The following is a 19,034-nucleotide window of genomic DNA, read 5'->3' as shown; positions in this document are numbered from 1 at the left end:
ATGCTAAACTAACTCTGGTCCTCCAAACCTCAGTCTGGGTTTGGTTGAAGTGAACTCTGGTTCGGTTTGAATGTGAACGCCAAGCGGACCGGAAACCGCTCCACAAGCAGGAAGTGGACTACAGCACAGGGCATTCTGGGTAAATACAACCAAAACAAACAAACATGGTTTTTAGCCAAAGACTAAAGAGAAATCCTCCAACCGCTAAAATCTGACGCCTCCATTTTAGTTTCCAATTCCTGAAGAAGGAAGTTGCTCTCAGTGTCTTCAGAGGTTTTTGTGTCATTCAGCGCCCCCACAGGCCAGGAGGCGAACAGGTTGCTCAAAGGGTTTGGCCAATCAGTGCCAAGCTTTCCAAACATCAGGCCAATAGCGTGTTGAGTATTTAAGTTTCTCAAAACGCATTTATTTTAAATATTTTAAAATTCCCCACAGAAAACATCTGAAAATAGAGGAGAGTCAGATTAGAAACCGAACAAGATGGATCTTCACTTCCAGAGTCAGTCGCTGTGTTTTTATGACAGGAAGTGGATCCCTACGGTAGATCCCTACGGTAGATCCCTCTGATCCCTCTGGTTTTTCCTCCAGACTCTTCCTCTGCAGATCACCTCCATTTTCTCTGCAGCCTCAGAGATAAACAAGCGCAGCAGGAACAGGCTGTGTCTGCTGGTTTTGTTCTCTCTCTGAGATCCAGTCTGTTGAGTGGGCGTAACCATGGCAACCCCTTTCTAAAGCGAACAGAGAGGAGCTGAGCGATGAAGAGTGGGAGGAGGTGAAGAGGTTACAGGCAGACACAAACGAGACGACTGAAAACTGTTGGAGCTGACCTCTGACCCCAGATCGGCTCCTGATCTGATAACTGGGCTGAACGTCGATGTAAACGTGTCTCACTGCGATGAGACGCTCCACACACACACACACCCACACACACACACACACCGACCCTTCACACACACACAGAGACGCTCCCCACACGGTTCCTCAGCCCGGTTCTGGCGCCCACGCTGCGTTACGTAACAACTTGTTGTTGTGTTCAGGAGCTGCAGAAGCTTTTCAGTAAATCTGAAAGGAGACCAGCAGATTGTTTACTGGTTTACTGGTTTCAGCAGGTTGGCACCAGTTGGAGCCGCCGGGACAGAAAAACCTTTACAGAAATGAAAGTTTGTCTCCTGGAGATTCAGGACATTAAACCAGATTATTGGTTCAATAATAAACATTTACTGGTTTAAACATTTTTGATAACTTTAGAGGAGAAAGTGTGTTTATCTGTAAAAATCTGGATTCTGAAGGTGGATCTCCCTGAAACGTTTTGCTTCCCTGCTAGAGGTTCTGGATGAGACTAAACCTTCACATTTCTCAGTTCATCATCATCATGATTTTAAAACCAGTGAAGCTTCTGGAGTCTGAATTAATAAAATATCTGGACAAAACAAAACCAGTTCATTCTGAGTTATTATCCAGAACATTTTCACAAAATTCACCAGATCCTTTTCTGGAATCTTCCTACAACTTTCACAGAAACTACTCAGTATTTCTAAAATCTAAAAGTTTTCCAGAACTTTCCAGGCGCTTTGTTACTCACCTGGAAATCACCTGAATTTTCCCAAAATTTACTGATTAATTTTCTGAACTTACTGGTTACATTAAGTCACCAGTAAAACTTTTAAAGTCCCAGTTTGGTCAGATTGTAAAATGAAAATATTAAACTTTTTACATTTTCTCAAAGTAACTCCTCCGTAACAATGAATGAGTTTTTGTTTTCAGATTCTCCTGAACGCGTCGTGGTGTTTGTCGTTCTTTTCTTCAAACCTCCAGCTGTAATCTGTCCTTTCTGCTCCAGGTCAAGTATAAAACCAACCAGAACCAGAGGCCTGAAGGCTCGTTGGACCTGCCCAACCTGCTGCAGCTGGAGCACGTCCTGCATGCCAGCAAGCTGCAGAGCAACGTAAAGAAACTCACGTTTATTGATTCATTGATTTCATATCAGCTCATATCAGAGCTGATTAACTTCCTGCTTCTGTCCTCAGCTGGAGTACAAGAAGAAGTACGAGGAAACCAAGGCCCACTACCACATCGCCGTGGATACGGCGGAGCAGCAGCACCACCGAGAGAACGCCGTGCTGCACAGCCAGGTCCCAGTCACACTGAGCCAAACTGGTTTTGATGGGTTTACTGGTTTTTAACATGTTGCTGTTTTTAGGTGAAGTACAAGGAGGAGTATGAGAAGAACAAAGGACGCTCTCTGATGGAGTTTGGAGAAACTCAGAGCTATAAAGTCTCTAAAGAGGCTCAGAAGATGCAGAGCGAGGTAACATCACCTCCTAGTGGTCAAACAGCAGAATGCAGCCAACTGAGTTTTACAGTTTTAAATCCAAGATTAAAATGTTTGGAGCAACTAAAGAAGAAACAGCTGAGAGACGGATTCAGGAATGTTTTATGTTTCAGAGGGAATCAGGAATGTTTTGTGTTTCAGAGGGAATCAGGAATGTTTTGTGTTTCAGAGGGAATCAGGAATGTTTTGTGTTTCAGAGGGAATCAGGAATGTTTTATTATTTCAGAGGGAATACCGCAGGGACTTTGAGGAGCAGGTGAAGGGGAAAGCTCTGCTGGAAGCGGATCAGACTCCAGGATTCCTGACGGCCCGGAACGCCAGCAGCCTGCTGAGCGAGGTACCGAACATCCCGGCTGGAGAAATATCTGTTCACAGCTTCCTTCACCTCTATGGGAATCAGCTGGAATCAAACTGAAAATGTTTTATTTAATCTGAGGATCTTCAGAGGCCTGAGAATATAAATGTTCTAAATGTTGATGCGTCACATGGACCAACATGGCTGTTCTTATACTGCCCCCTACTGGCTCAAGATGTGCAACGATTTAAAAAATGTTAAATTATAATGGAGAGGATAAGAAAAGTAAAATAAATTCATGAAGAACTGCTGCACTAACTGAGGAAATATTAAGTTAAATGTGTTTAAAATTATATTTTCTTTAAAAGTAAATAATGTATTTTTTAAAACAAATGTAACATTTATTCTTTAGATTTTATTTTTGCAGGTGATTCATATGGAGCGATATTAATTTATTAGTGGAAATGTTTTAACAAATAATTGTTTAAGTAACGTTTAAAGGAAACAGGAAGTCAAATATTTGTAAATTTTGTTAAAAATAATAATTTCAAATGATTTAATTAATATATTTATTTCATTTTAAGTCATTAAATTTTCCATATCCAGTTTTATAAAATTCACTTCCAAATTCAGCAAAAATCTGACCAAATTTATCCCAATTTAATCCGACGTTCAGATTTAAAGTGAAAATGAGTTGATCAGATTCCAGTTAAACTCTTAATCAAATGAAAATGATGAAACTTTTTATTTCTCTGATCTGGACCTGAACTCTAACCAGGACTCGTTTTGCAGAAGGAGTACAGGAAGGACCTGGAGCAGGAAGTGAAGGGGCGGGGCTTATCTGGGCTCGGCCTGGAGGAAACGCCTGAGCTTCTGAGGGTGAAGAAAGCCGGTCAGATTCTGAACCAGGTGAGACCGACCGGAACCAAAACCAGGAAATAAAACGGTGTGAGTCTGAGTGCGGGGTCGTTGTCTGCAGAAGGAATACCGGCGGGATCTGGAGACGGAGATCATGGGGAAAGGGATGGAGCTGAGCGCCGATGTCCTGGAGATCCAGAGAGCCACCAGGGCCTCGCAGATCCAGAGCCAGGTACCGGATCACCAGGAGCTGATGGGATCACAGAGGTCTATGTAAAACATGACATCAGCTTATAAAGATAAAATGAACCAAAGTATTAAATATTAAACTGGAAATCTGGACGATTTTCATGGTTACCAGCTTTAAATGTTCATAGTTTTATTTCAGGGCATCGTTCACACAGATACAGGACAGCTCTGGCTTTTTAAACTCAGTTAGGCTGCAATCCAAAGCAACCCACACCGAATAAATGCAAGAAGAATCACATAAAAACACCAACATGGAAAACAATCATGTTTTAAAGTAAAATCTGTGAAATCAGGTTTAAGTTTCTTCTGATGTTTGGAGGTTTTCTGTGTTGTTTTCTCTTCTGTTAGAGTTTATTAAATATTATTCAATCAGCCAATCAGGGACAGCCACCACCAGACATTATTTACAGTAAAGTTCGTAACATATGCCACCTAGTGTTCAAACAGTGTAACAACAGGTAACTGACAGAATATTAGGATTTATTCATCTCTAAATCCCAAGAACTTAAAAACCAAATGAATTAAAAACTCAAACAGAAACTTAACAGTTGGTTTTTAATCAGCTTTATTTCCTGTTCTGACCTGATGTGAAGCAGAGCTGAGATTTGTGTGATGCGGCTGCAGATCATCATATTTCATCATAACTGTCTTGACGTTCTGCAGATTTCGTACAAACAGACGGAGCAGCTGAGGGAAAACTCGTACGGGACGCTGACCGACACGCCGGAGCTGCTGCACGCCTCCTACCTCAAAGACGTCTACAGTCAGGTCGGCTTCAGACAAGCACTTCCTTCTGCTCCCTGTAGGGGGCGCCACGTTCCTGTCTGTCCCGGCCCCCAAAGATCCAAACATCTGCATCTCACTAAAACTCTACATAACACATCATTTCACCGCCTGGAGGAACTTTACAAAATAAAAATAATGATGCTAAATAAAACGGCTCCATTCTGTGTGTTTCTGTAGAAGAAGTATAAAGACGAGGCGGAGCAGCTGAAGGGTCGGTACCACCTGGTGTCAAAAACCCCGGAGATGGAGCGGGTCCGAGCCAACCAGAAACACATCAGCTCTGTAAGAACCAGAACCTGACGGCTCCACGCATCACTTCCTGTCCTCTGACCGACTCTCTGTCGCCACCTAGCTGCAGTACTGCTGGGACGCCAAGCTGATGAGAGGCCTGACGGCGTCGGCCGCCGAGACGCCGGAGATCGTCCTGGCCAGAGAGAACGCCAAGAAGATCAGCGACGTACACACACACACACACACACACACACACACACACACACACACACACACACACACACACACACACACACACACACACAGCTTGCTTAGAGCTGCAGATTTTCTATTCTGTCCACAAAACACAAGCAAAACAAAATGACTGTAAAAAGTGACAATAGAGCCAAATTATTTAAAATGAACCAAAACTTTAAACTGATAATTTTTATAATAAAACTGTTATTTATCAGATTTGTAATATTTTTAGGTCTTTTAATGAGTTAATTTCAGCTGATATTTCTCTATTTTTATGGATGTTTCTGGTTTTTTATTTCTCCTGATGAATCTTTATTTGTTTTCTCTCGTCTGGTTAAAGTTCTTTATTTTTAAACATTTATTATTTTTCAATCATAAATCAACTGAAACCTTAAAAATCCAAAATGTTTCCAGGATGTTTGGTCCAGATCAGATAATCAGGAATGGGTCAGAACCTTTTAGTGAACTCGGTGTGAGTGCAGCGGCTGGCTGACCTCTGGTTCTGTTCAGGTCCAGTACAGAGAGGAGGTGGGTCATGGTACTCCTGTCAAGGACACGCCTGAGATGGAGCGAGTCCGACGGAACCAGGAGAACATCAGCTCAGTGAGTAGGAGGTTCTGCTGGTTCTGGTAGAACCGCAGAGATCCAATCAGATGATCTGATAGGAGAAAAATGTTCTGAATCTCATCGTCGTCCAGGTGAAGTACAGGCAGAGCACCAAGGCCTGCAGCATGGGAGTGACTCCAGAACTGGAGCGGGTCAAACAGAACCAGCAGAACATCAGCTCGGCAAGACACACACACACACACACACCCACACACTCTGCCTCCATTACGTATCCATCCGTTCTAACCAGAACCTTTAGATCTGGTAACAGGAAGGTAACGTCAGGCGCCATGTTGGTTCTCTGATTCCTTCCTGTTTACTGGCCAGCGGTTTGATTCCCATCACAGGAAGCTGATTGACCTCTGACCCATAAACCTGTTTGTTCCTCGGTAACCTGTGTGTCTGAACAGGTCCGGTACCAGCGCGGCCTGCAGGAGCTGAGGGGGCGGAGCTGCAGCGAGCTGGACACGCCCGAGTACCGACGGGTCAGGCGGACCCAGGACTCGGTCTCCATGGTAGCGGCACGGTTGCCGTGGCAACCTGAGTGGCCTGGCACAGAGTGTGGGGCCGCTGCACGGACACTAACCCCCACCTGCAGGGAACGAGGTCGCCATAGTAACGGAAACACACAGAGGAGTGTTTTCATTTCTAACAGCTGGTGTTTGGGTTTTATCTGCTCACTGACCAAACGCACCTGAGCTGCCTGTGTGTGTGGGTGTGTGTGTGTGTGTGTGTGTGGGTGTGTGTGTGGGTGTGTGTGTGTATGTGTGTGTGTGTGTGTTCCCTCCTCATCCTCTTCCGGTCACCAGCGTCTCTCCGTTTGCTCCTCCAGGCTAAGTACCATGAGGACTTTGAGCGGACCCGCGGTCGGGGCTTCACGCCGGGATTGGACGATCCCAGCATGGAGCGCTACCAGAGAGCCAATCAGATGATGGGGGAGGCGGCCTACGCCAAGGGGATCCACCCCCAGGCGGTGGAGATGGACCGGCGGCCCGGTGGCATCATCGTAGGTCAGTGAAGGCAACGCAGGAACGAGACGCTGAGTTTGAAGAACAAATTCAGACGAATCGTCTATTTTAACTCTGTTCAGGGAGATTTCTGTTGGTGGACAAATGAAAAGTAGCAGCAGACGAACACGCATGAAAACAGGCCCTTTAGTTTAACACAGGGGGCCCAAAGTGGGTCCTGGAGGGCCAGCATCCTGCATGTTTTAGTCTCTCTCTGGTGGTACCAACAACCTTTTCAGCATGTCAGTGTTCTTCTCAGGCCTTCTAACGAGGCATCATTGGATCCAGGTGTGTTAAAACCGCCCCAGGAGTATCAAGACCAAAAAACGACCAAAACTGTCAGCAGATGGCGCTATTACACTGCAAAAATCACTCAAAAATAAGTTTTTTCTTTTCTTCCTTTGTTCTTTCTTTCAGGAAATAATCCAGAGACACAAACATGGAGTTAGTTTATGATTGTTTGGGATATTTCACCAGCCCTTCTAAACTGGAAACTATAAACTGTTTCTTTTAGTTTCTAGATTGTTTTGCCTCAACAGACAAAAGTTGTAGATTTTTTTAACAACTTTTCAACACCTAAAAACCATTTCTACATGAACATTTTTCACACTTTATCTTTTTCTTCCTACCAGTAAGATGTTCCTGTTGCCACCTGACTTCATATCGTTCTCCATCCGTCTTCAGATTGAATATTTTTAATATAAAATTGTTTTTCTGTTGAGGTTTCAGGGAGACGTTTTCCTTCTTGGATCCTCTTTACAAATTTTACTCTAAAATCAGAATCTTCTGCTTTCTAAATATTTTTATCTGTTTTCAGGATCTTTCAGCACAAACCGGAACATTTTTCTGTTTATTTTGGTTTTATTGCAGTTATAACTCAGACTCAAGCAGTTTATGAATAATGTTTTTCCTCCTGTGAAGACCTGAAGGTGTGGAGGACGGATCCAGGCTCCATCTTTGATTTTGACCCAGTAGAGGACAACATTCAGTCCAAAAGTCTGCGCAGGATGTCGGGTAGATGAGCGAATGTTTCAGAACAACTAAAAACATGTTTATTATTTAGCATGTGGATCTGCTGATTTAACTTTAATTCACCAACACGCCACCTGCTGACTGATCACAATGTTTCAGTTTAAAACACAACTGGATTTAGAAACATCACCGTTAAATCAGCACGACGTTATCTGCATGTTGTTCTGTTTGCTTCATTATAATTATCAAAATGTAAAATATGTCAATGCCAAATATAGAACAAAACAGAGAATTATAGACCCGCAAAAACATAGAAGATGGAAATAAATGTCATTATGTGTAAAAACGATCAGAAAAAATTTGTTTATTTAGTACAAAAGAAGAAAATTAAAAACTGGGAAATAGAAATAATAAAATGGTTAAAACAAGAATCCCAGAATAAATGTTTTGGTTTGAAAAAACTATAATTTACACTTATAATAATCAAACCTTAAGAATAAAATCTTAAAGTTCAGACTGGAGTGTTTTGTCAAAGTTAATTTATAGTCTGAGTTTCTTAGACTCAGTTAAAATTCATCTGTGATGTAATAACTTATACATTTGTAGTTAAGTATAACTTTGGGACAAAATGTTTTTCTTTTTCTCATTTTAAACTCAGGACTCGAGTGTTTTACAGTGCAGTGAAACATTTTATATCCAAAGAGAAAAATAATAAAAACAGCCTAATTAGAACATTTTAATATATTCTGAAATAAAATATGTTTGGTGTGTAAAAAGGAGCAGAAACCGTGAAATAAAATCACTAAAAATTGCAGGATTCTGATTATTTCTGGTCCAAACATAAACGGTTTAACTTGAGGTTAAATGGATCGTTTTCTATTCAATAACTGATAAATAACTGAACTATTCCTTTAAAAGCTGAATATTCCAGGTCTAAAATAATTAATAATCGTGTTTCTTCATATTAACCCGACTAACAGCTGCTGTTTTTAAAAACCATAAATCCTGAATTATTTTTCTTTCTCTCTCCGTCTTCCTCTGTGGCTGCTGGGTTCATCCCGGCGCTGCGCTGCCACCTGGTGGCGGCGCCTGGCAGAGCGCGCCGGCCGCAGGCTGAGCAGCCAGCTGTCCCAGCAGTCTGCCAGCTCTGTGACCTCTGACCTCTGGGACTGCAGCGGCAGCAGCACTCCTGGTATCTGTGGCCTCACAGCAGAAAACCTGATTTCTAACCTTTGACCCGAGTCTTCCTCAGACAGACTCACCTTCGTCTTCCTCAGAGGACAGGAAGTGATGGCTGCAGGATGCTGACCTCCTCTGTGTGTGTGTGTGTGTGTGTGTGTGTGTGTGTGTGTGTGTGTGTGTGTGTGTGTGTGTGTGTGTGTGTGTGTGTGTGTGTGTGTGTGTGTGTGTGTGTGTCCAGCTCCCGTCCTGCCCGGTGCGTACCATCATCATCATCATCATCAGGGCGTCCAGCAGCAGCAGTTCCATCATGGCTACATGCATCAGACCAGCATGTCGTCGGTCCGATCCGTCACCTCGCCGCCGCACTCCGCCACATCGGTACGCCGCCGAGCGCCGCGCATCACACACTCCGCCCCGACAGGGACAGACACACACCTCCATAAAGTATTCACACCCTGATCATGATGCTGACCAAAACAAAATGGTTCCTAAAGGTTTTATATGAAAAAAGACGTTTTGTTTCTGCACACATTCTTCAGATCTGGTTGTTATGGGAGAAAACCAGTTAGAGCTGAGCCTGGACTGGACAACGACAGCCTGAGATATTATGGGATGTTCAGATCAGAAGGTCTGCAGCCTCCAAACAGCCATAAAACGGCTCAGAGACGCAAAAAAAGATTTTAAAAAACTGCTTTTAATATTTGATAAATATATTAAATAATTATTTCCATGTTTAAGAAAAACATCATTTTATTTCTGTTATAATATCTTAAAACAAATTTTCTCTAAGATGTTGATATTTATAGAAAATACTATAAAACTAATTTATTTACTCTAAAGTTTATTTATTCATGTTTTGTATCTGTACACTTAAAATCAAAGTTATTTTTGGTCGAGCTGATAACAAAAAACTTTAAATTATTCATGTTTTTTGGAATCAATCAAACTGCAAAACTATCATTAACTAATATATCGTCATGTAAATAGATGAGTTGGTTCTTTATTATTTTTCTCCAGTTATTAAGGGCCGCTGTTGAAGGTCCAAAGAGCCACTTGTGGGTCCAGAGCCACAGGTTGTAGACCCTGATTTAGACCAAACTATCTTTATTCAGTCCTTCCAGATTTCCATAGAAATTCACTCAAAATTAACAGAACTCTGCATTTTTTACCCTCTAATTTAAAATTGTGATTTTCTGCAACACTGGAGAAAACATTGGTTTGACGTGATACCAACTCCTGCCTGCAGGTGGCAGCGTTTCTTACTTCTACTCCTTCTGACTCTCGAGCTGTTTAGGTTTTATAAAGAATAAAAATGTTTGTGTCCAATCTGTTGTTTTTTTATTTTATCTTCTTTTCCTATTTGTAAATTTTGGAAACAGTTTAATGAAGAAAGAAAATCACAAAATCAGTGATTCTGACTGAAACAAATTCTGAAAACGTCCGAAAAGGTTTTGCAGACCTGAAATGATTCCCCGTCCTCTGATCGGCTGAGGTTGTCTCTGTTCCGCTGCAGCGTGTTTACCGGGCGCTGTACGACTACGCCGCCCAGGACCACGACGAGGTGTCCTTCAGGGACGGAGATGTCATCGTCAACGCCCAGCCCATCGACGAGGGCTGGATGTACGGCACCGTGCAGAGGACCGGCAAGTCCGGCATGCTGCCCGCTAACTACGTGGAGTGTTGCAACTGAACAGGGAGGAAGAGGAGGAGGAGGAGGAAGAGCCGGCGTCCTTCAGGGTGAAAACTTTCAACGCTCTCAGATGCTGGTGATGTTTTTATTTCAGGGTTCCTTTATGTTCCACCAGAAATGACGTCCAACATGTTCTCCGCTGAACCGTTTAGTCATCAGCCAATCAGACGCCTGGCAGTTTACTGAGGAAGAGGAGGATGTGTGTGAGAGGCTGAGGTTCTGATCAACCACAGGAAAGAAAATTAGTTGGAGGGTAAAAAGAGCTCTGATGGTCAAATGAACTGAGTCAAATTGAAAGAAGTGGTCTAGTTCAAGTTTCAGGTTGAGGCTCTGTGATATTTCTTCCTCTGTCAGTTTTTTTGTTGTTGTTTTTTTCTAACCCGTCTCCACACATCACTCATCCTGTCCTCACTAATTCACTCAGATCTAATCTGGATGATTTTCCTTCCACTAAACTTTCTGAGTGAAAAGAAGCAGACAAAGTGAACGAAAACGTTTCCCTCATAAAGCTGCTGTTAGCAAACGAAGCTACATCCACTCTGACTCTGGATTATAATCCCAGATTATTTAATATTTAGTAATTAACACGTTTATGTTTTATTGGCTGATTTTCTATAACTTTTATTCATATATTTAAAAATGAAGGGAGAATTTCACACTGACTTTAATATAAAGATTTTATCTGTGTCTCAAATTTAAATAATTGACAACTTAATGTTTATTATTTTTGTTTTATTAATATTTATAAATTCATTTTGAGATGCCTCCTCTCTTACTAAAGTTATAAATATTATGTAACAGATTAGATCATTATTTCTCTTGGCTTTTCTTCAAAACGGGAAAAACACGAGAGAATAAAGTCGGACAGATTGATGAACCTGAGAAGGAAGAACTCTGGATGATCTGAGATTAGAAACGTTAGAGGACAGAAGAAAGAACGAACAGCAGGATTAAAATTAAAAACAAGAATTAAAATCAGATTCTGTGAAATGTTGGATTTTCTGCTGCTGCAACAGCAGCAAATAAAAATATCAGTCATGTTTCCTGTAATTAAACATATATTTAATAAAAGCCTACATATTTTTTACAGTGCATTGAGGACAGTTTAGTTTGGGTTCAGTCATTAACAGTCCAGTGAGCCTGTATTTAATGGACCTACTGGTTCCCAGGATGAAACCAGTTCAGCTTTTCTCTGTTTAGTTCAAACATGAAGTTTAAAAATGTCTTTTTCTACATTTTCCCTCGTAAATCAGAAAATCTTCAGGTTCTACCGGATCAGTTGTTTCTCTAAATGATGAACTGAATATGCAATATTTTGGTTATTTAATGGTTTCAGGTCTTTGAGTGTTAAAGTCAGAGCCAGTAAAACGCGGCTCCTCATGACCTTCATGGAGGTCGTTTATGGACTTTATCTGGGTGAAGCTGAGATTTTTATTTTCAGTTTCATCCACAAAGAAATAAAAAGGTAGAATTTCCCCCAGATGGTGATTTTAGAGCAGAAACAGAAAAAATGCTGTTTGGATTTATTTAAAAACCAGTGAACATCTCTGCAGACATTTTGTTAGGAGAAAAATGAAAATGAAGAAAGATGCAAAAAATTCCACATTTTCTCTTTGGCTCTTTTATTTTGAAGTGATTTAGCAGAAGGAATGGAGGACGGAGAAACGAGTGAGTTCATCCTCAGCTTGATAACCAGTTTAGTTTTTGTCATTTCTGTGTTGAATAATTTCTACAGAGATGAAAAAATCTCAGTTTCAGTCAGAAACAGACACACTAACCTCTGTGTTTTTTATTTTTAACATTTTTATGTGCAGATAACTGAATTTTTCATGTGTTTGGACTGAAGCTGCGTGAGAACATGAAACTTTTCTGTTGGTCTGAATATCTTCACTCCTGATTTTGGACATGAATATTTGAATTTGTCTCCAGTAAGTCGTATTTTTATGGATTTGTTGTCTTGCTGTGATGAATGCATCTGATCATGTTCTGAATTTATGCATCACTAAAGCTGGAGAACATTTATAACGTTTGGTTTTCTGGAAAATAGCTGGTATGATTCGCTGAATATATCTGTGTGTTGATTTTTGAAGGAGACACTTTGAGACTTTTTTTGATTTTGCTTTGAGGATTTTTGGCATTTTCTGTATTATTAGTTATATGTCATTAATAGTCTGTAAGTTAACACAGGTTATAATCAACTTATTTAGATTTTATTTGGAATGATCAATCACTCTTTTCAGTTTTTATTATAACTGTTCCATGTGAGAGAAATCAAATAAAAAATTAATCAAATGAAAAATTAACAGCCTTGTTATTCTTTAGAGATGTATACTTTCTGGGTCTGTCATGAATTTACTGATATTTGGTCTGAAATGATTTACATTTCTTTCTAATAATGAAAGGTATAAAAGTATCTACATTTTTATCAGGGAATTTGGCGTTGAGATATTTTTCTTGATGAATTATTAGATCCCTTTAGCTAAAAATACATTTATTTATGTATTTGGCCGTTCACTGTATCTAGATTGTAATACATGCGCTTGGACGGCAGGGGGCAGCAGATGTTGGCGCCAACCCGTTCCTCGTCCTCTTGTTCCGCAGCAGAAGAAGTCACCTGGGAACGGAGGCGCTTCAGCCTTGCAGTCTGACCGACACTGAATGAAAAAGCACTGATTCCTGTTTGAAAATGCTGAAGTTTATGCCTAAACTGTTGCTGCTACTGCTGGTAGCCTTCCCGGTGACCATTCTCATCAATGGTGAGTTTTTTAAGTTGCCTGTTTTGAGGTTCAGACGGAGGTTATCCCAGCATGCTGGTGTTAGCAGTGGAGCTAACTAGCTAATCAGAGCTAGGCCGTACGCAGGTTGATAACTGCAATAAAGCCATGATTTTTACATAAAATGCGTATTTATGAAAATATAAACAGTTTCATATGGCATACTTATCTTTGCTGGTCAGTACGTGTTGGTAATTTTACATTTATTATATTAATTTCATCTGTCATGAAAGCAGTTTCTGCTCGTTTAGACTGACGTGTCCTTAGTGTTAGCTGTTAGCCGGAGAGCGAACATGTTGAAGTCGCTTCCTCAGATATTAATTTAACGCTAAACCAGTTAAACTACACCTGAGGTCAGTAATGTGTGTGTGTGTGTGTGTGTGTGTGTTAACAGCAGAAAGCTTAAAACGCGTCAGTTTGTTCCGAGCTGCTCATTTAGGAAATAATCTCAGAATGAAGTGGTTTAAATTTATTCTCTGTTTTCTATTGATTTACAGTTTAATTGTGATTATTTGGTCTAAACTCAGAGCTAAAACTGTGTGATCAATACTGACGTTCACATCCGGTTTGACTCTGAGCCCAGGAGAAAATGTTCCATAATAAATCAACACAGTTGACTTCATTTCTAATTACCACTGAATGTGATAAACTTCTATTTTTTAACCAAAAACCTTATTTTGTTTTTGTCTAAGTGAATATAAATTAACTACATGTTTCTGTGTGTTTTATCCATAATTGGATGTTTCTGTTAATTATTTGCTAAATAATCAAAATCAAAATTCAGTTATTTATATTTTTTGTCACGTTATTTAAATTGATCTCAGTTTCTATCTATTTTAAGGAATCTTCTGTTTCTGGGTCACTGGATCACCGTCTTATTTCCTTCCTTCTTCCTTTTTGTGTTTCTTCTTTAAATCTAATGTTTGTAATTAAAATTTGTGTCACTGACTTTTGATTTGATTCCAGTTTGGACCTTTAAGCAGATTATGCAGAATAATTATTTATTTTTATTTGTGAAATTGGGTCAAGTGTCTCCATAGTAGCTGGGTATCAAAAGTTGGTTGCTATAGTAACGTCCCAATATGGACGAGTCCTTATTGTCTCTGACAGAGTTGAGGACAAACTGAATGAGCTGAACTTTATCATATAATGATAATAATACTAATAATAATCTGACTGTATGTTGTGAGGAAAACTCTGAGACACTAAAACGGTTTTAAAAAGTTTGTCACTTCTCTCTCTGTGATCTTCAGGCCCGGCGGTGAGCGCCCAGGACCTGACGGAGGATGAGGAGGCTGAGGCTGTGGATGAAGATGTTGTGGACGATGTGACGGCTGAAGATGAGGATGATGAAGCTGAAGTAGAAGACGATGAAAACACAGAACTGGTGAGGTTTGGGTTGACCTCCACCTCTCTGCTCGGTCCTGTTAGAGACATAAAACATGTCAAATGTTTCATAAAATGAGAATTTTAATTTTTATTAGTCGGCTGGTTTGGTTGTGACCTCACTTCCTGTTTCTGTTCAGACGGAGGAGAAAGATGAGGAAGAGGAGGCGCTGGTGGGAGAGGTGAAGGCTTCGCCCAACGCCGACACCACCATCCTGTTCGTCAAAGGAGAAGGTGACTGTTGTTCTGGTCCGGTTCCTGGCCCGGTTCTGCTCTAACCCTGGTTCTCTCTGGTCCGGTTCCCCGGCCCGGTTCTGCTCTAACCCTGGTTCTCTCTGGTCCGGTTCCCCGGCCCGGTTCTGCTCTAACCCTGGTTCTCTCTGGTCCGGTTCCCCAGCCCGGTTCTGCTCTAACCTGGGTTCTCTCCCCTCCAGACTTCCCGGCCAACAACATCGTGAAGTTCCTTCTGGGTTTCACCAACAAGGGAGGAGAGAACTTCATGGTGGAGTCTCTGGACGCCTCCTTCCGTTACCCTCAGGTACTGGTAGAACCCGACCCGGTAGAACCCGGCCCGGTGGCCGCAGACGGGACCCTGTGATCTGACCCGGTTGTGTTGTTGCCAGGACTACCAGTTTTACATCCAGAACTTCACGGCGCTGCAGCTGGGCACCGTGGTTCCTCCGGGCCGCCAGGCCACCTTCGAGTACTCCTTCATCCCGGCCGAGCCCATGGGAGGCCGGCCGTTTGGACTCGTCATCAACCTCAACTACAAGGACAGCAGCGTAAGGACCGGCTGGGCCGACGGGACCAGAACCTGCTGCTGACCTCTGACCTTTCACCTCCTCTTCCACCTGCAGGGGAACGTCTTCCAGGACGCCGTCTTCAACCAGACAGTCACCATCACTGAGAGGGAGGACGGGCTGGACGGAGAAACGTAAACACTGCAGGGTTCTGGTTCTGGTTCTGGTTCTGGTCCAGCCGGTCTAACTTCTCTGTTGCTTCCAGGATCTTCATGTACGTCTTCCTGTCCGGTCTGGGTCTGCTCGTCATCGTCGGCCTTCATCAGCTGCTGGAGTCCAGAAAGGTCAGAGATGGTCAGGGGTCAGAGGTCAGGCTGCTGACCAGTAGCTATAGAGATAAACGATAATATTGTTTTCAACTAATATAATGGGAATTCATAATAATGGAAGAACAGATTCTGAAAGATCAATCAACCTTTTGGTTGTTTTTTGTTTTTGATGTTTAAAATATCTTGATATATTGATCTCTGAGAAGGAAAACGTAAATTATTATGCCATCATCAATATATTAGATGAAAATCTGAACAACAACATTGTTTATCATAATAATTACTCAACAAAACTTTTATGCGTTTATTGAACTGATACTGGAGAAAATCGTAAAACCATCAACGATGAGGAAGCTTTGAGTTCTCAGACGTCATTTTTTAGGATTTATTGTGAGGCTGATAAATGAAAATTCTTATCATGTAAATAAATTGCTAATGCTAATGATGTAACACCTGCTGACCCCTGCATTGACCTCTTGACCTCCAACTGTCTGCAGAGGCGGCGCCCGGCTCCTAAGGTGGAAACGGGAACGTCGAGCCACAACGACGTGGATCTGAGCTGGATCCCTCAGGAGACGCTCAACCAGATCAGTACGTACCACTCTACTGCTGCTGGTCAGGTGGTCCAGTGACCTTTGAACCCTCAGAGCTTGTGGTTCACTTACCTTCCTCTGTCTCTCTCTGTTTCCTTGCTGTCGTGTTTTTCCTGCGTCTTCAGTGCAGAGCCGCAGAGGTGAGGCTGCTGCATGCTTCTGTCCTGGTGTGTGTGTGTGTGTGTGTGTGTGTGTGTGTGTGTGTGTGTGTGTGTGTGTGTGTGTGTGTGTGTGTGTGTGTGTGTGTGTGTGTGTGTGTGTGTGTGAGAGACAGGAAGCTGATTCTGCTTCTGCAGCTCTCTGATCCAGTTGATTCCAATCTGCTCTGGATCTCTTTCTCTCCTGGATTCCTTCAGTTTCTGCTGCTTCTCAACATTTCTCCTTTTTTCTACTTGATCCATCAGAATCAGAGAAACTTTGTTTAAACGACTGATGGAAAGATTTTCTCCAGAAAGTCGTGTCTATAAAAACCTGAGAGCTTCTTCATCCTTCAGCTATCAGGGACTAAATCCTGTTTTCTGTCAAACTGGAGTTTATAGGAATCCAGTGGATCCCTGTTAATACTTTGATCTTCAATAGAATAAAAATTCTTTAACAATCCATCCAGATAATTTATCTGCAGAACAATGTTGATTTGGGATTTAAATCTGTAAACCGGGTCTAGTTTTCATCTCATTGTTAAATCTGAACCCTCAGCCTGGCGGTGAACCCTCAGCCTGGCGGTGAACCCTCAGCCTGGCGGTGAACCCTCAGCCTGGTGGTGAACCCTCAGCCTGGCGGTGAACCCTCAGCCTGGTGGTGAACCCTCAGCCTGGCGGTGAACGCTGAACGTTTCCAGCTCATGTTTGGATCTTCATCCAGATTCTCGTTTCGTTCTCCAGACAAAGCTTCTCCCAGACGATCTCCTCGCAAGCGGAACCAGAAACGCTCGGCCGGCTCAGACGAGTGACGGGCGCCATGGCGACCTTTCATCTGTCCGCCATGACAGGAGGAAGAGGAGGACTGAGGACTGTCTGAGCGCGCTCAGTCCGTCTGTCTGTCTGCTGAGGAACTTGAACCAGTGCCAAGCACAGCGACGGCTGGCTCCACTTTCAGCTTAGAGACTGTCGAACAAACACACACACACACACACACACACACACACACACACACACACACACACACACGACTCCACTGCTTTTCAGTTAAAGGTTGTTTTGTTTTTTCTAACCAGAGAGGATTTGTTTTGTTTTTTAAGCCTTAGTGAGAAACTGCTGACGTTGCCTGGAGACGTTTCTGCCTGCTGTTTCCTCTCTGGTCTGGCTCATGTTTCACTCTCAGCTTCAGGATGATTGTGGGAGCAGCTGGTCGACTCAGCAGGTTAAACACTGGTTGGTTAGTCGCAGCTCTGACCGTTTCCTCTTTAGATGAACCTTCATCTCCTCTGTTTACAGCCTGCTCTCCACTCGCCTGCTTTTCTTTAGGTTCAGGGTTTAAATCTGAAAGGTGGAGCGCTGTCAACCTTTGGATCACTTTGAATTTTTCAAACTTTCCATCAATCTTTTAGTTTTTTATGTTGGACAAATCTCAACTTTCTCTTACATTTATTTCACCAAACATCTTGATATCTGATCAGAAATCTCTACATTTGATTGAATAAAGTGAATTTTTATACCGTTAATGATTTCTCCCTGAAATCTGGATTAATCCAGAATAAAAACAGGTTCAATCTGCAGCCTGGTGGATTAGAAAAGGTCTGCGGCTGCTTGTGGTGATGCGTTCAGGGTCATCAGGTATTTCATGATTTGTTTCATGAAGCTGGGCTCCTGTAGAGCTGATCTGGATGTTTTTCTGAGTAATGGTCCAGTCAAAACCCGCTGAACGGTTTCTCTCTAAGCGGCCCGTCTGGACCCAGAACCTCCACCATTGGGTCGGGAAGTTGTTGAACTGGAAGCACTGGTTTCTGGAAAATAAAGCAGCTAATTTATTCCAGTTTGGTCTTAAATGGGCGGGGTTTGTGTTGTCTTTGACTCACCACCAGGGGGCGCTGTTTGCGGTTTGTTTGGAGTCTGTACTGTGAAGAATCAAACAAACAGCTGAGGCTCGTCTCTTCCTGGACTGATTTTATTCAGTTTCAAACTTTTTCTTTGATTTGCTTTTGAAGATGCAGAAAATAAACTGATGATTTGCTGTAAAACTGCTTCTGTTTTCTTTCCACTTTCATCGTGTAAAAATGATCATTTTTGCTCCAATTTTCATAATTTTTTATTGAACAACCTACAAATGATGCTGTATATTTGTAGAGATTACTTCAGTGCCATTTTATTTCAATAACCAGAAATAAAATGGCACTGAAATGGAAAAGCAGTTTTAATCCAGGTGGAATCTGGGAAAAGGGGCGGAGCTTAAATAATTGGTTATTTGCTGACATGTTCATGGACCAACTGAAGCTTGGCTGATTGTAACCATAGTAAGACAAAAACACCTTTTAAAAACATTTTTACAAAGTTTCCAGTTATTTTAAATGTTAAAATAGTAAATTCATAGATTCTGAAACCATAAAATAAAACTAATTCTCAAAACATTTTAGCTGGTTTGTGTTTGAATTCATTTATTGGAGGCCCAACAGCAGCTTAGTTCACTTATTCTTTGGGTCGGCTCTCACCTTCCTGTGGACGATGCCCCTCTGTCTGGTTCTGGTCAGGCCTGTTTGCTGGTGTTACCATGGTTACTAAAGCAGATGTTGGTACTGTTGGCACTGTGAACTGGTACCAGGACCTGCTGAAAA

The 19,034-nt window shown here is 42.0% G+C and overlaps 2 protein-coding genes across 14 annotated transcripts in view; both read left to right on the top strand.

Annotated features, from left to right (window-relative positions):
- Positions 1–12,639, top strand: part of nebl (nebulette) — a 54,082-nt gene extending 41,443 nt beyond the window's left edge. For 8 of the 12 annotated variants that reach the window (XM_023326123.1, XM_023326125.1, XM_023326124.1 and 5 more), the window contains 17 exons: positions 1,841–1,945; positions 2,028–2,132; positions 2,201–2,308; positions 2,559–2,669; positions 3,420–3,536; positions 3,607–3,717; positions 4,398–4,502; positions 4,698–4,802; positions 4,873–4,977; positions 5,499–5,591; positions 5,687–5,776; positions 6,005–6,109; positions 6,427–6,604; positions 7,523–7,615; positions 8,670–8,765; positions 8,994–9,133; positions 10,269–12,639. In XM_023326123.1, the coding sequence (XP_023181891.1) occupies positions 1,841–1,945; positions 2,028–2,132; positions 2,201–2,308; positions 2,559–2,669; positions 3,420–3,536; positions 3,607–3,717; positions 4,398–4,502; positions 4,698–4,802; positions 4,873–4,977; positions 5,499–5,591; positions 5,687–5,776; positions 6,005–6,109; positions 6,427–6,604; positions 7,523–7,615; positions 8,670–8,765; positions 8,994–9,133; positions 10,269–10,445 (1,944 nt within the window). In that variant the 3' untranslated portion in view covers positions 10,446–12,639. Of the gene's footprint in view, positions 1–1,840; positions 1,946–2,027; positions 2,133–2,200; positions 2,309–2,558; positions 2,670–3,419; positions 3,537–3,606; positions 3,718–4,397; positions 4,503–4,697; positions 4,803–4,872; positions 4,978–5,498; positions 5,592–5,686; positions 5,777–6,004; positions 6,201–6,426; positions 6,605–7,522; positions 7,616–8,669; positions 8,766–8,993; positions 9,134–10,268 lie in introns of those variants that run through there. The other 4 variants (XM_023326120.1, XM_023326122.1, XM_023326130.1 and 1 more) reach the window with 4 other exon arrangements.
- Positions 12,640–13,036: 397 nt separating this feature from the next.
- ssr1 (signal sequence receptor subunit 1) lies at positions 13,037–17,382 on the top strand. 2 transcript variants are annotated; one of them, XM_005815832.2, is made up of 10 exons: positions 13,037–13,201; positions 14,473–14,606; positions 14,746–14,839; positions 15,040–15,143; positions 15,229–15,387; positions 15,463–15,539; positions 15,611–15,689; positions 16,172–16,265; positions 16,393–16,407; positions 17,149–17,382. In XM_005815832.2, exons 1-10 carry the CDS (start codon positions 13,132–13,134, stop codon positions 17,214–17,216), a joined length of 894 nt encoding a protein of 297 aa, XP_005815889.1. In that variant the 5' UTR covers positions 13,037–13,131; the 3' UTR covers positions 17,217–17,382. The 2 variants fall into 2 exon arrangements, with proteins under 2 accessions (XP_005815889.1, XP_005815890.1); XM_005815833.2 differs by lacking the exon at positions 16,393–16,407 and having other exon boundaries at positions 13,038–13,201.
- The last annotated feature ends 1,652 nt before the right edge of the window (positions 17,383–19,034 follow it).

The sequence above is a fragment of the Xiphophorus maculatus genome, chromosome 21 (genome assembly GCF_002775205.1).
Source record: "Xiphophorus maculatus strain JP 163 A chromosome 21, X_maculatus-5.0-male, whole genome shotgun sequence".
NCBI classification, from domain to species: domain Eukaryota; kingdom Metazoa; phylum Chordata; class Actinopteri; order Cyprinodontiformes; family Poeciliidae; genus Xiphophorus; species Xiphophorus maculatus.
The sequence above is the reverse complement of the archived record's forward strand: the minus strand, read 5'-3'. Positions and strand labels throughout refer to the sequence as shown.